Source organism: Salvelinus alpinus, chromosome 2 (genome assembly GCF_045679555.1).
Source record: "Salvelinus alpinus chromosome 2, SLU_Salpinus.1, whole genome shotgun sequence".
Classification (NCBI taxonomy): Eukaryota; Metazoa; Chordata; class Actinopteri; order Salmoniformes; family Salmonidae; genus Salvelinus; species Salvelinus alpinus.
The window spans coordinates 121188409-121203867 of record NC_092087.1 but is presented as its reverse complement, the minus strand read 5'-3'; the positions used below and the strand labels follow the sequence as shown (position 1 = coordinate 121203867).

General features: G+C 45.9%; 1 protein-coding gene across 1 annotated transcript in view; it reads right to left on the bottom strand.

The window, feature by feature from the left end:
• Positions 1 to 88: 88 nt before the first annotated feature.
• Positions 89 to 15459, bottom strand: part of LOC139568522 (syntaxin-8-like) — a 44561-nt gene continuing 29190 nt past the window's right edge. The window contains exons 7-8 of the mRNA XM_071390400.1: positions 6743 to 6844; positions 89 to 401 (exon numbers count right to left, since the gene is read on the bottom strand). Coding sequence (XP_071246501.1) covers positions 337 to 401; positions 6743 to 6844 — 167 coding nt within the window. The 3' untranslated portion in view covers positions 89 to 336. The remainder of the gene's footprint in view (positions 402 to 6742; positions 6845 to 15459) is intronic.

Here is a 15459-nt window from a genome sequence, read left to right as displayed (position 1 = left end):
AGAACGCAGAGTATGCTATAGATACAGTACATTATCCTTAGTAGATAACACTAATGTCTTTACACCAAGGAGTCCACGGATTGTGCTGTTAACTGTAACTGTTGTTTATTAGAAATGACACGGTTGCATTAAGCTAAACTGATTCACATCATGTTAAAAAGTGACACAGTCATACGTGTTATTTTTTGGGGCTGGCATTATCCTACAAACATGATCAAATCCCAAGACAAATGATACCATTAGAACTGCACCTCGCCTCCCCTGTAAGCTCTCTACGCAGTCAGGGTTCATCCGACGGACGGTGCGACGTCCAAAACGCTCCCCTCACCCTCTTCGTTAGGTGGGCCACACAGCAACCACCACTATAGCAATGAGCAGGAGCACGATCACCACCAGCATCCCTGAAACAAGAATGGAAACACAAACAGAAGGATAAGTAGGCGGGCAACTCGACAGAAATCAACAACTTTACAAAGTGTACCTAATGCAGAGTAGTTACAGCACATAGACAGGTAGAGTACATACTAGTTACATAGACAGGTAGAGTACATACTAGTTACATAGACAGGTAGAGTACATACTAGTTACATAGACAGGTAGAGTACATACTAGTTACATAGACAGGTAGAGTACATACTAGTTACATAGACAGGTAGAGTACATACTAGTTACATAGACAGGTACAGTACATACTAGTTACATAGACAGGTAGAGTACATACTAGTTACATAGACAGGTAGAGTACATACTAGTTACATAGACAGGTAGAGTACATACTAGTTACATAGACAGGTAGAGTACATACTAGTTACATAGACAGGTAGAGTACATACTAGTTACATAGACAGGTAGAGTACATAATAGTTACATAGACAGGTAGAGTACATACTAGTTACATAGACAGGTAGAGTACATACTAGTTACATAGACAGGTAGAGTACATACTAGTTACATAGACAGGTAGAGTACATACTAGTTACATAGACAGGTAGAGTACATACTAGTTACATAGACAGGTAGAGTACATACTAGTTACATAGACAGGTACAGTACATACTAGTTACATAGACAGGTACAGTACATACTAGTTACATAGACAGGTACAGTACATACTAGTTACATAGACAGGTACAGTACATACTAGTTACATAGACAGGTACAGTACATACTAGTTACATAGACAGGGAATTCTACACATTGCCTAAATTCTTCTGATCAGGCTAAGCTGGACAGCCACAGACCAAAGGAATAGGTGGTGGAAAAGCAACCAGTAAGTAAACTTGAAAAAGGTAGGCCTAGGCCTTTTTCTAGTTAGCTCAGACCTTTGGCCCTAGCCACTTTTCTAAATCCCTCCTGCGCCCCAGTGTTTAAGCTACTACCCTCATATTACCTGCACATTTTCACCAAGATGACATAATACACGTTTACATGCAATCTAGAATTGTGACAGAATTTATTGGCACAGATCATACTGGGCATGTGTTCCGGATCTGACTTCACTGGAGAGAGAGGGTAATCAATGTTTTTCCACCAATGCTGTGGAGGCAGAGGAGACCCGAAAGATTATACTGTAGCTACCACACTTAAATCAAAAGCTTTTTACCCCACAGGACCTGAATCCAGACACTAGGCTTTCCACAGATCACATTTGAATTTTAATCAAGGCCAAGACAATATAGAAAAAGTATAAAAAAAGTTAAAGACCGACATTTATTATCAAGACCGTAAAATGGATAGTTACTCTGTGTTTGCATATTGGCTTGTTTTATATGGGTTTGAATATTAGATGGCTAGCCTACGACCACCGTTCAATGGGTTTTCCCAGTTGTCTCGGCTAGCCCGTTGTCGTCTAACCTACAGCTGTTTCAAATCCTGAAACCTTCCTAAGGTGTTGGTAAGAATAAAAGGACTGGTGGATGGCTGGTGTCAAGTGTCATGCCTCTCAGCCGTGGTGAGCTTTCAGTTGGGGGGGATTTCTCTCCCAACTTCATGCCACACATTACAGTAGATATGGGAAACTATCTCCAAGGACACATTTTCCTCTCGCTCTCTCTAGTGTTTCTCCTTGAGTGGCATCACCATCGGGTGAAGATTTCAAACAACTGCATCCTGGAGAATCTGATGGCTTGATGGCTGTCGACAGTCTCTGGCTGACTCAAGTTGTCCATGGTTGTTTCGCATGCGAGGTGGTATTTTCCCTCCCGGACATTTCACTTTTGGTTTACATTTCTTTCATACTTTGGCTTTCTCGTCGTGCATTCTACTCTGCAGCGTAATTGCAGTCTGGTCCACAGGGAGAGATAGGGGGAGATGAACCCAAGCTGAACTAATTGCCTGCGTCGTAGTCAGAGTAGAACTCCTAATCTAGGATCAGCCCCCCCCCGTCCTCCCACCCGTCCCCCCGTGGAATCTTGTTCATTTTGTTCTAAAAGGCAAACCTGATCCTAGATCAGGTGTTCTTATGAGACATAGGACTTGGCTAGGAAGCTTGGATGTGGCAGCAGCGAGTCCAAAGGTCTGGATGCCTCGTTAGCTTGGTCGGTTGCGACACTTTCTCCTACTTTTAGGATTTCTTCATTGAATACAGTAAACTGAGGGAGAGATCCCTCTGAGGGAAATCTCTCTCTCTCTCTAAGTTGAGTGAAGGAGATGCAGGCACAACTTAGTGGCACCATACTCTACATGGAACCAACCTATTTCCCCTTCTCCTATGTATGATTTGTACTTCAAACTTTCAATCAAACAGCTCTGTCTGAAGCCTAGCATGCTAGTCTCCGACCACTCAGAATGATCATTGGTCGAGACAGGACCTCCCCACTTCATAACTTACACATGTGAGCAGAGTCGCAACAATGTAAATGTCAAGTGGGAACATTCCTCCCAACAGCCCTCATGATGGCTTTTTAAACACCTCACACTTAGAGAAATATACACACACACACACACTCCAGACAATTAACTACGCTTCAGTGTGAAGGATATTAAAACAGGATAGTAGACCGTCAACTCTTGACTTGATGGAGGGCGTGGCCAAATAAACATTCTAAAGTCAAATTATGTTAAGACGTTCATGTACATCGTTGGATAATAAAGTCATCGTCTTCTTCGATATGTTCCCTACCACCCAGTCACCTCAGCCCCCAGACACCCTACCAACACTCCCTCCCCTTCTCTTTGGGACTGTCCTCGTCCCGCTAAGTAACTAAATAAGTTACTCCTGACCCAGTCTCGATGAAGCAATGACAACAATCCCATTTGCAGGCCAAATAGATGAGACCAGGCTTTGTCATTGAAGCCAGAGTGTCTGCAGTGCAGTCAAAGGGACCCCCCCAAGATGTTTAGAGATGAGCAGAGTAAGAAGGATTGGGGTACACCCTTTTTAGCATTTCTGACATATCAGTGAGACAAATCCTAATTGGTGGAGAAAAGGGAGGCGGGTGGAGGTTGTATTTCTGTCTCTGCGCATACGCACACACACCTCCCTTGTTCTTGCCCTTTGCCTGTCTTCCAGCAATTCCATTGTAATATGAATATATCGCTTCGGGAACACATTGATGAACATCATATTGAAGTGATATACAGTCAAATGAAAAGCTTTCGCAAAGGAATAACACATTTCACAGGGGCTGATCAAACCTGTTGGATGTTTATGGAGTTTGAAAAAGAAGCTGTAAAGCGACTGCTGTTTCAGATCTATTGTTTTACAGCCATCCAATGTTCCACTCTTGCCAGCCAAAAGCAAGTGGTAAAGGTGAGGTAAGCGTTTGTAAACGTGACAAACCATACGCTTCGGGACCTGTTACTCCTCTAGGTCGTGGGTTCAACACCGTCATACGTACAACAACCTTGGATTTTTTGTGTCTGTTTTTTTTTAGTACAACCCTAGATTTGAATGGTTTGCTTCAGTATTTTTTTCGGTCCAACACTGAAATGAATGCTAGGGCATGGGAGACTGGTAAACATGATCATATCGGCGTTGGTAAAATTAGATCAAAATTAGCCCTCAAAAGTATTCAAGGTTTACTTAACAGGCTTGATGGGATTCAGTGAAATTAAGTTACATGCACCCTTTACCTACCCTCAATGACAACCCATCGAAAGCCCTAACATTTCAGGCCTACTTGAGATGCAAGCCACCTGCGGGATTCGACTCTGAGTATGTATGTGGGTGTGGGGTTTCCCTCCAGCCTCCGCAGGCCCATGGGATTAGTCCATTGGAAAGAGGTCTGCCCCCACGTTGCCTGATGAGACACTTAAGCCCTGGGAAACTCACACCACCCTCCTAGGGCCCTTTGGTGCTAAGGGGTAATCTGCCTTTCTAATGCCACCTACCCCCCTCAAAACCTGTTCACTACCCATTTCCCAGGAAAGGGAAGTGACTGTGAAAAGTAGGCTTTCCTTTATTGCATCTTTTTACTGGGCAGCCTTAACTTTCTCATTTTGCTCAAAGCTTAAACACTGTTTAAAAAGGCTAACCCCAAGTTAGCTTTAACGTTTATCTTGTCACCCATATATCCTGGTGAAATCCAAGACTGTGTTGTGGTCTGATTGTGGCTCTTCCCCAATAAACCTCAGCAGCGTGAGACTGATGACTGGAGGACTTGTAATGTGCTTGTGTCTCGACTCTCTATGTTTCAACAAGATCCAGGATGTTTCACAAGCCTGCCCTGAGATCCAGTCATGCACCCGTTGCTGCAGGATGGATCCATGGCGGTATGTTATGCTATGTGGGTCCTTCCTCCCTTCAGCGGAGAGATGACCCCTAACCATGTTCAGCCCGTGCTCGTCCAGCCTTCAGCTTGCCAACTAAACACAAAGGTAGGATTTTCCACAGCGTCCTCAGTCACTCATCTCTCTAGCCTTGTTTTATCTCTGGCAGAAGGTCTAAGAGGTTGATTAAAGATTGACACAACTGCAAACAAAAGCCTCCATCAGTACACGTATAAGAAGATGTGAATCTGCTGCAGGCATCTAAATGCTGCAACTCCTAACAGCTCAACTCCTAACAGCTCAAATCCTAACAGCAGCAACATCTTATGTTAAATCCTCAAGCTCAACACACATCTTTAAGTAAGGATTCTGCCCCCCAGTGTGCATAATCTGGGATGTTTCTTCTCTTATGAGAGAAAGTATGTTAAGTATGCCCGTCTCCTTGTCAAAGCCAGTCTTTCCCACCCATAGGAGAACTGAAGGAAGACATAACACTCAAGCCTGGGCTTTGGACGAGCTGGGTTCCAAAAACAAATAAAGCCCAGGCTCAAGAATTATCAACACGCACCCAAGAACAAGAGGAGAAACCCTCCAAAAGATGTGTGGCGTGTTCTAGTTTCAATTATTTCTTTGCACGAGACCAAGACAAGTGTCAAACAAACCAGGAGAAGAGAGGATGGAAAAAGGAGGAATGGAGCGGGTGGGGACACCCCCCCTCTCTAGAGAAGAGAATGGATAGGGAGAGAAGGAGACAACAATAAGAGAGAACACAGACAGATATAAAAGACAGAGAGACAGAGAGAGAGAGAGAGAGTGAGAGAGACTCCTGGGTTAGCACAATGTGCCCAGTGACTCTATTTCTGAGATCTTCAAACAAACCTTCCCTGGGTGTCATGGTGACTGGGCAGAAATGGCATCAACTGTTATATTAGCTGATCCTTCATCCCCCAGATCTTACTGTTGTATCCGCGCGCCACTGTTCGCCTGTCAGTGGGGGCTCCTGGTGCAACAACGCGACCATCTCCAAGGTGACGCAGACTGGCGTTTACAAGGCAAACATAGCTTGACTACGCCAACAAGCTTTGTCGCACATTCCTGTTCTCGCTGTACGGTAGCTAGCCTAGCTACCTCCCCTCTCTGGCATATCTTTTTCCCAGCAGAGAGAAAGAAGCAGGGTGGCCATTGAGAGCGGAAAGCCGGGCTTTGTAAAGGCTAAAGACCAAAGCGCCGAGTTAAACAAATTAAAGGGGTTTGGGGGGGGGGGGGGGGTAATGGTGAGGGAGGGCCCCATTGACACAGCATCACAGCTCCTCTTTAGCTCTGTAAACCACTGAACTCCATCAAAGACTGGTACCAAGAGAGGGTGGTGCTGACTTACTACACTACAGACTGGCTCCTGGGAGTCCTTTGAAAGTGGTACCAAGAAAGGCTTTTTGACTTACTACAGAGTCTGTACTACAGCCTGGCTCTTGGAAGCCCCTTTCAGAGAGTAAGGGACTGGCGATTGGATAGGGGGACCTGTGTGGGACTGTTTTCTATAGCAGAGAGTAGTAGATGTGACAGAGACAATCCACACGCCATTGTGTGGTGTTTCGGTGCCATCAATGTCGTTGTTTATGGTCAATTAAGCAGCATTGAGTCTGCTTCCGGTGGGCACAGCAATGATATCGCTGAATGGACAACGATGGATGGAGCTACTCTGGGAGAGCCCAGCTTTAGAGGGTTCTGATAGGAGCTCTTTAACACGATCTTTAACCATCATGAATGACTTACCTGGAGAGTAAAGATTATAGGACCGGGACGCAATATAACACATAACTGAGTGCATTTAGAGTTTGGGTCTGGCTTTCCCATTACTGAAGGTCTATGCTTCCTTTACTAGGCCATTCACAGCACACTGAACTGTACTGAGAGCTGCAGAAAGAGAAAAAGGAGATGGGACCGATGCTTGTAAATCTGGATGAGAGACAGACTTATTACAGTTGGGTTAGGAGCAGATCAAATGATCAAATGAGAAGGAAGATGGGCTCACCGCAGGAAGCCGACTTGGTCTCCACCAGCTTAACCCTTCGTGTCTCGTTGCGGATCCGGTCATCCGTCTTGTCCACCAGGTGGGTGAGGTCATCGATGATTTCTAAGAGGGAAAGAGAGAAGTGGCAAAGTTAGTTGGAACGATGCTTCAGTTCAATATCATTTAAAGTACACCTCAAAGATCACAAAAGGAACACCTATGTGAGAATGCTATTCATTGACTACAGCTCAGCGTTCAACACCATAGTGCCCTCAAAGCTCATCACTAAGCTAAGGACCCTGGGACTAAACACCTCCCTCTGCAACTTGATCCTGGACTTCCTGACGGACCGCCCCCAGGTGGTGAGGGTAGGTAGCAACACATCTGCCACGCTGATCCTCAACACGGGGGCCCCTCAGGGGTGCGTGCTCAGTCCCCTCCTATACTCCCTGTTCACCCACGACTGCATGGCTAGGCACGACTCCAACACCATCATTAAGTTTGCAGACGACACAACAGTGGTAGGCCTGATCACCGACAACGACGAGACAGCCTATAGGGAGGAGGTCAGAGACCTGGCCGGGTGGTGCCAGAATAACAACCTATCCCTCAACATAACCAAGACTAAGGAGATGATTGTGGACTACAGGAAAAGAAGGACCGAGCACGCCCCCCCTTCTCATCGACAGGGCTGTAGTGGAGCAGGTTGAGAGCTTCAAGTTCCTTGGTGTCCACATCCCCAACAAACTAGAATGGTCCAAACACACACCAAGACAGTCGTGAAGAGGGCACGACAAAGCCTATTCTCCCGCAGGAAACTAAAAAGATTTGGCATGGGTCCGGAGATCCTCAAAAGGTTCTACAGCTGCAACATCGAGAGCATCCCGACTGGTTGCATCACTGCCCGGTACGGCAATTGCTCGGCCACCGGCCGCTAGGCACTACTGAGGGTAGTGCGTACGGCCCAGTACATCACCGGGGCTAAGCTGCCTGCCATCCAGGACCTCTACACCAGGCGGTGTCAGAGGAAGGCCCTAAAAATTGTCAAAGACCCCACCCACCCCAGTCATAGACTGTTCTCTCTACTACCGCATGGCAAGCGGTACCGGAGTGCCAAGTCTAGGACAAAAAAGCTTCTCAACAGTTTTTACCCCCAAGCCATAAGACTTCTGAATAGGTAATCAAATGGCTACCCGGACTATCTGCATTGTGTGCCCCCCAAACCCCTCTTTTACGCTGCTGCTACTCTCTGTTTATTATATATGCATAGTCACTTTAACAATACATTCATGTACATACTACCTCAATCAGCCCAACTAACCGGTGTCTGTATGTAGCCTCACTACTTTATATAGCCTCGCTGCTGTTATTTTTCACTGTCTTTTTACTGTTGTTTTTATTTCTTTACTTACCTATTGTTCACCTAATACCTTTTTTGCACTATTGCTTAGAGCCTGTAAGTAAGCATTTCATTGTAAGGTCTACACCTGTTGTATTCGGCGCACGTGACAAATAAACTTTGATTTGAAGAATTTTAAAAAGTATTATTCTTTTCAGATTTAAGAGACCTCCAACAGTCCTGTGCTCTCGGCACCCGCTAATAAAATCACCCTTTATAGAAACGCTACGGACTTGGAAGGAAACAGAGCCTATATAGGGGCTGTCGGCAGCCTCAAACAGCCCTTGAGACAAAAGACAAGAGCGATGGGGTGGGGGGGGAATGTGTGAAAGCACTCTTCTCCCTTTCAAATTCGTTCAGTACTTCCTGAATCAATTCTGGCTTTAATCAGTGACTCTACTGTGATTTAATGGCTGCTCGTGGAACAGACGCCGGCCGGGCGCTGCTGCAATACAGTAGGACTTCCTGTCTTGAAGGCTGTCCAGCTGGAGGCCTGTGATTCATAACGACGAGTTGCTGTGGTGACACGACAGCCACAGTAGTCCACAACTGCTGGAGACCACCCGAGACCATGACTTAGGTCACTGCCATCCAACACTACAGCTCAGCAAAATCCCAGCAGGCAAAAGTGGTTGACATGACATCATAATGAATGTAAAACTGGTCATTTAAAAAATTTCAACCAGTTTTGCTCCCTAGGAAATGCAGTGATCATTTACATATTAAATCTCTTCACTCGTTGCAAGAGCCTGTTTTTGTATGACATTGAGTAAACTGTGTTTGAAAATGTTTCAGCGGCGAGAGCGTTTGAAAATGTTTCAGCGGCGAGAGCGTTTGAAAATGTTTCAGCGGCGAGAGCGTTTGAAAATGTTTCAGCGGCGAGAGCGTTTGAAAATGTTTCAGCGGCGAGAGCGTTTGAAAATGTTTCAGCGGCGAGAGCGTTTGAAAATGTTTCCACTGCTGTACTTGCTATTCAACTCATAGGCGGAGTAAAGCAATTACTCAACAATGAAACACAAACATGAAGAAATATCTGAAGAAATATGAGCGAAAAAAAGTGTCAAAACAGCATGGCTCATTGCTCGAGTTCTACATTAAATTATTTATTGCTAAACAGAATCTAAATTATCCATTTCGTCTTTAGCGTTTGGGGGTACGTCTGTAGATCGAGCTGTGTGGCACTGGCTCGTCGTTTGTTCAATTCAAGCCTCGGTGATAGGTCCTCTCCAGTCTCCAGCAAACCTTTGACAGAATAAGAAATTCTAGGGGCACGAACAGTGACGTGTTGTGGACTTTTTTAAACAAACTGAGGCTGAGGAGAAAAAGACCAACTGAAAGGACAGAAACTCTGTTCACATATTACCCATTTTGGCAAGTTGGAGTTTTTTCAGGAAAGGAAAGCAAGTCTTTCACCTACAGGCCTCCTTTGGCTGCCAACTCAAACAAGCTGCTTTCTTATTTCCAGGAAACTACCTGTTTTCTGATGTCTGAGACAGACATACATGGCTAGGAGAGGGTTTTCTAGCAAGTTACAAAATGACTCATCCGTCCTGTGTAACATCAACTAGGCTAAATTATGAAATTCCCACGAGTGAGTTCTTAAGGTCATAATCAGACTATTCTTATCTCTAGATAAGTTGTCTTTCCGAGTTTCGAGACGTCCCTTTGCCAGTGAGAAAACATGCTTCGGTAAGTGGAGTCATCAGTGGTTGACAAGGGAACCTGCTTTCGGCCCAAGTCAGATAATTCAGTTGGGGATAATTTGGGTGAGGCGGGTCAGGCAGCGTCAGTTTTAAAGGGGCAAAGTGCGGAGGCGAGAAAAAAAGGGGTGACGGAGAGACGTGAGAGGGCCATGTGGAAAACATCTCCTGGGACATCCACCTCATCCCATGAGGCAACAATTTATGAGCGGCGAAAAAGAGAGAAAGACACCAAGAGTCGGTCTTACAAGTTCGAACAGCTACCCCTTGGGATATGTACACAAAAAAGCTAAATACACAAAAAAACAAACCAACTCGCTTTCCCTCTTCGCATGCCGCGCTCCAGAGATATAATTCCCAATTTCCTAATGTAGCACGTTGCTCCGACACATGACAGCTGCTCTCCCTGGCTCGGACCGGGCCTATCAGCCACGCCACAATGCATGGCCTGTTCCAAAACAAAGGTTGTTTATTTTAAATGCTATTACACTGGATAAACCTCCAAACCCACAGTGTGGGAGAGAGCACAGAGATCATAGGCTCATACTCACATAGTGATATCATTCGCCCCGCTTGCAGTTTCCGGTGTACTTTAAGTGACGGCTTGCAACCCCACACCCCTCCCTTCACGTTGGTAAGTAGAGGAAGCCATCGTTCTTTAGAACGATGCGGAGGTCTGCAATCAGGTCTGCTGGTCAAACAGAGCCTTTTGTCGATGTCAGTGATGAGGCTCTCTTTAGAATACAGCCCACGGTCAAGACGAGGCATTATTGCGAAGAGTCTGCTTAGACAGTATCTCACTTTGAGAATTCAGGAGTAACACCGCAGAGACAGAAAACACACAGTCACACATTCTCACACAGAAGCCTCTTAACTTAAATGAGGAAAAAGTTGGCGTGACACAGCTGTTTGTGTCTAGTTTACTATTCAGTGCGCAGCACATCAACAAGTTTAATGAATGGATTTCCCCACCCACACACCACCACAGACACAAACCAATGTGAAAGCCCAATCTAAAACAGCAATCTAAAAAAACTCCAAGCAAAGACTTTAAAAAATGCAGATAAATGGGCAACGAGCCCTCAATATTCCACCTTTTTTAATGAAGGGACAAGTGATTGCAAGTCAGAGGAAGAGTACATTGGTAAAAACAAACAAGAATAGTTTCCTTCACAATTAAGACAACTTCGATGTTCTTCCTTCCCTGAGGAAAGAGACATGAATCTATCAGCGTCATAATATACACTCAAGAAACTAACTACTCTTTTCTTAATTAATCTACGCAAAGATATTTATGTCCTTGCTCCAACATTCCCCAAGAAAATGTAGGGGGCAATTAGCAAGTTCTTAATGGATACCGACTGTTTCCATTGTCACCTCATTTGTTTAGCTAGAAACACAATTAAAAACTCCAGGCGCAGTCGCTTGTGGGAAAGACCGGGTGGGTGGCTGGTTGTTTGGCAGCCAAAAGACAGAGACAGCAGTGCTGTTGAGATTACACGGATGCGTCAACTGACAGGCCAAGTTCACAGCTCTGGAAAAAAAAAAAAAGAAGAGACTTTCCTTCCCAAACAGCAAAATAAACACCGCAATCCTATCTCTTCCAGAAGGGTACACGCCATTGTCACCTTGCTTTCCTCTCTTTCTGTAGCTCTTTCTCTCTCAACTCTATGCACAGAAGGGAAAGCACCCCCGCATGAGTTTGTTTTTAGGTTGCATTATCTTCCTAGTCTTCTCTGTCTTTGTCCTGTGTACAGTACAGGTTGCCGAGGAGGAAAGGTGTAGGCATGCCCACGAGTGACGTCATTTGACACAGCAATTCCCCAGCCACACTGGTGCACCGTAGGACGACGGTCACATTCTTCTGAGGAAACATGACACCGCCGAAGGACTCAGACACAGATGTTGTTCTGCGATGACGTCACCCACATCTTTACTTTGTCCTCTGCGGCCCACTACACTGCGCCCTCTCAGAGTCCCATCATTTCCCATCCAAGACAATTACACTGCTTCTCTAAACAATGTTCCTGATTGCCTTTAGATCCAATGCCAGCTTCCTGTCTCAAGACACAATAGTTAACAGGTTCATGTCCATCCCTGTTGGATGGTCATCTGGATGGAGAGACTGAGAGACTTCCTCTCCTCTGCACATAGGGAACAGTGAGTTCTAGGATGAACGCCTTAGTTTTAGTTTTGGGAGACCAAAGAAGCAGAAATCCCTTTGAGGAATAGTGAGGAATAGTGTTTATCATGGACAATGTTCTCCCTATGTGTGTCCTATCACTGGCTCTGACAATGAGATTTTCCTCTCAGACGACACAGAGCAGAAGACTCACGTCATTCTCCATTTCCTTGTCTGGCGTCTCAAATCATGTCTCACGCCTGCAAACAAACATTGGAGGATTGGAGGATATGACCTCAAGGTCCAACATTACCGGTTCTTGCTCATCCAGATCCAAGATCCAACTTTATTACACAACTGTAAGCAGAGCAATACTTATGGTCCGGTAGTAACATAAGTAAGGAGGCCTTTCGGGACCAAAGGAGCAGAGCCGGGGCTTTGGCGCCAGTTACGAGATGGAGTGGAGTTCGTCAAGGGTCAGGAAGTGCAACTGAGTGAAGCAATGGTTCAGGTACTGGGGTCTGTCAATGCAGCGTCCTGGGAGAGATTTCCCAGTCTCATCCCCGACAGGATGTGGTGTTGGGCCATAGGCCAATAGGCATCCAGTATCACCAACAGGACCTGTCATGGCAGAGTCTGTAGAAGAGGCAAAGCAGCAGTCTTAGGCCCCAAGTGTGTGTGTGTGTGTCTCTGTCTGTCTCTCTCTAGGCTATTACAACAGGGCTCAGATAACTAACATCAGCCCTACACAAAACAAAGGGCAATGTCGCTCTTCGAGATGAATGAGAGGGGACTTACTCCCTCCCCAACCTCCTTCATATCCCTCCAAACACACAAGTTGCTGACGCATTTGTACTGGATATGCTGTTGCGGCTTTGGGGCACCATTCTAAACAGTGACACCCCACTGGCTCCAGGACACGCTGTATTAACTGCGTGTGCTATTGTAGGATGCCTTCCCAATCCGATGGCCTGGGCACAGAGAGAAAGAGAGAGAGAGAGAGAGCGAGCTGCTTGTTTTTCAAACACAAACCGACAGGCACTCATTTCGTTGCACTTACCCGAGTGATTTCTCCTGAGGATATGACAGGCAGTGAGCTCCACTTTACACTCTGAATCCTGGGCCCCTGTAGCTAGTTACCCACCACAACTGTTACCAATTGGCCCCAATGTAGAGAGGAGAGGTCCCTGGTTGCCAAGCAAAACACCACCCTCTGTCGTTACTGGAACTTCACTTGGCACACATCGTGTACGCAGCACTCCGCTTGGATGATATACTGTAGTGCCGGGCAATTACATTATTTACAAGAATTTGCGCCTTTCCGTCAAAGTTTTCGTCCTCTTTTTCTTCTTAGACTTTTCCCCCCGCCTCGATGCGCATTGTAAACAAACGCACCCGAGTGGCTGCTGAGTGAGGATTAGTAAGGGCTGCACTCACAGCTCTGAGCTTTCTGACTTTATAAACTGACAGCGAAACCCGGAGAGAGCAACGCTGAGCTGGGTCCAATAATGTGGAGAGAAAAAAACGAACTAAAACGAGCCATTTCAGTCTCAATAAGAAGGACTTGGGTAAAGAAACGGTGCAGAAAATGTGTTTTGGCCAGTCTGACATGTGGGAAGTAGAAGAAATAAACAAAGGCACTTTCTTCTCCTAGCAACCATCTAGCGCAGCTAGTAAAAAACAAAAAGAGCTGTCCGTTTATTTGTTCATAATGGCGTGTCTGTTGAGGTTTACAAGAGTACTTGCTGATGGGAAGTTAATGCCTTGATTTCTGAAGTGGATCCAAAACCAACAACATGCCTCAAGACATGTTGATTCATGACGAAAAAAATGTGACAACAAAAATAACAAAATCAACAATAATAAACAATAAACACTACATTTGGCCTGTTATCGTTGCTTGTCCAATGAATCTGATTTATACAAGGTTTGTAAAGCCTCTAAGGCTCTTAGAACCTGAATAGTAGGTGTAGAATGGACTGCTTACGAGAGGGGATCGATAGGCCTCTACAAATGGCACCTTAGGCCACCATAAAATAGCCTTGCCATGAGGTCGAAGATGTGTGTGAGTGTGTGTGTGTGTGTCTCTTCCTCCTGTGTGTGTCAGTCATCGTCTGTAAGCAATAACACACTCGCCAGGAGCTTTTTGGAGCTGAAGCATCTCCATGCGTTTCCTCCCAGCATCTGGTCTTCTGAAGTGGCTCAGCACATGTGCATAGATTAGTCTCACCACAGGGTTGGAATTGCCCCCGCCTCCATGCATCCACAGCCCTCCACCGAGCACGACGGGGTCCCGTACCATTTACCCCTATTTACCCAAAATATACGCCGTCAGTCGTCACGCGGACACCCAAAATGGAGGTCAGGTTGACGGATGACTCTGTTGAAGGTGGAACCTCCACTAGAAAGAATGCGCTTGAAAGAGAAGCCATAGACATCCACCCCCACTGAGCCTTTCCCTTTGACGAGTGCAGTCCTATCCCGCCGCTGTGCCCTTGCTTTGACGAAATACAGTTGATTTGGGTCCGACTGGTGTTGGCGAAACAGGAAGTCGGGTGAATTACAGCAGTGGTTCTCAAACCTCTCCTCAGGGTCCCTCAGACGTTTCACAATTTTGCTGTAGCCCTGAATTAGCTCACCTGACTCACTTAGTCAAAAGCTTGATGAATAGTCAACAAGTTGAATCAGGTCTTCTAGTTCTGGAATAGATTAAATACAGGAGAGGTTTGAGAACCACTGGATTAGGGAGTCCAGCTCAGAGCAGTAAATAAGACTGCTTGGTTTAACCACATTGTAGAAGGAAAAGGTGAGGTGCTTATGACCACTTGGAAAGACTATGTCTGTCATGTTGTACGATCATGTTATTCTGCTGGGGTTCTCTGGGGGGTGAATCCTTCAAATAACTCGCTCTCCAGTGGAACGTGCAAATCCAAACCATTTCGAGAGTGTAAATGCATTGAGAATTTCTTCAGGTAAACGTCAACCCTCTCGTGCCGAACGTCGATGTTCTGGGAAATCATCTCAGGGGACAAAAAAATGAAAATGACGCCTCTTTGAAAGAGCAGAAACCCAAAGCGCAGGTCAGGCACACCGCGGAACGTAGTAACACTGGTCCGTTGCCAGGTTCTCAGAACCAAACCTAGGTCTTTCATACCCACCAGGCCACAGCCATTCAGGATATTGCTTCAGAGGGTTGACATTCATCCAGCAGCTCCCCATCATGGCCAGGTGCCACTGAACAATGAGAGTGTGATGAGCATGAGGGTGCCGGCAGAAGAACGGCCCAAAAGCACGGGACTCAGGGCAGGGGAACCATCATGGGCATGGACCCACAAACCACACGTCCTTACCACATTGAAATGGGTTAACATTTCACTTGTTTCTCCACTGGCTCAGTTGAGAGTCTGGTGGTAGCAACACCAGGGTTGTGGGTTTCCGCAAGGGCCACATCAACTAAGAATTGGTTGACAGTTCTGTACATCGTTTTGCATACAAGTGCCGGCTAAACGGCCGTGCT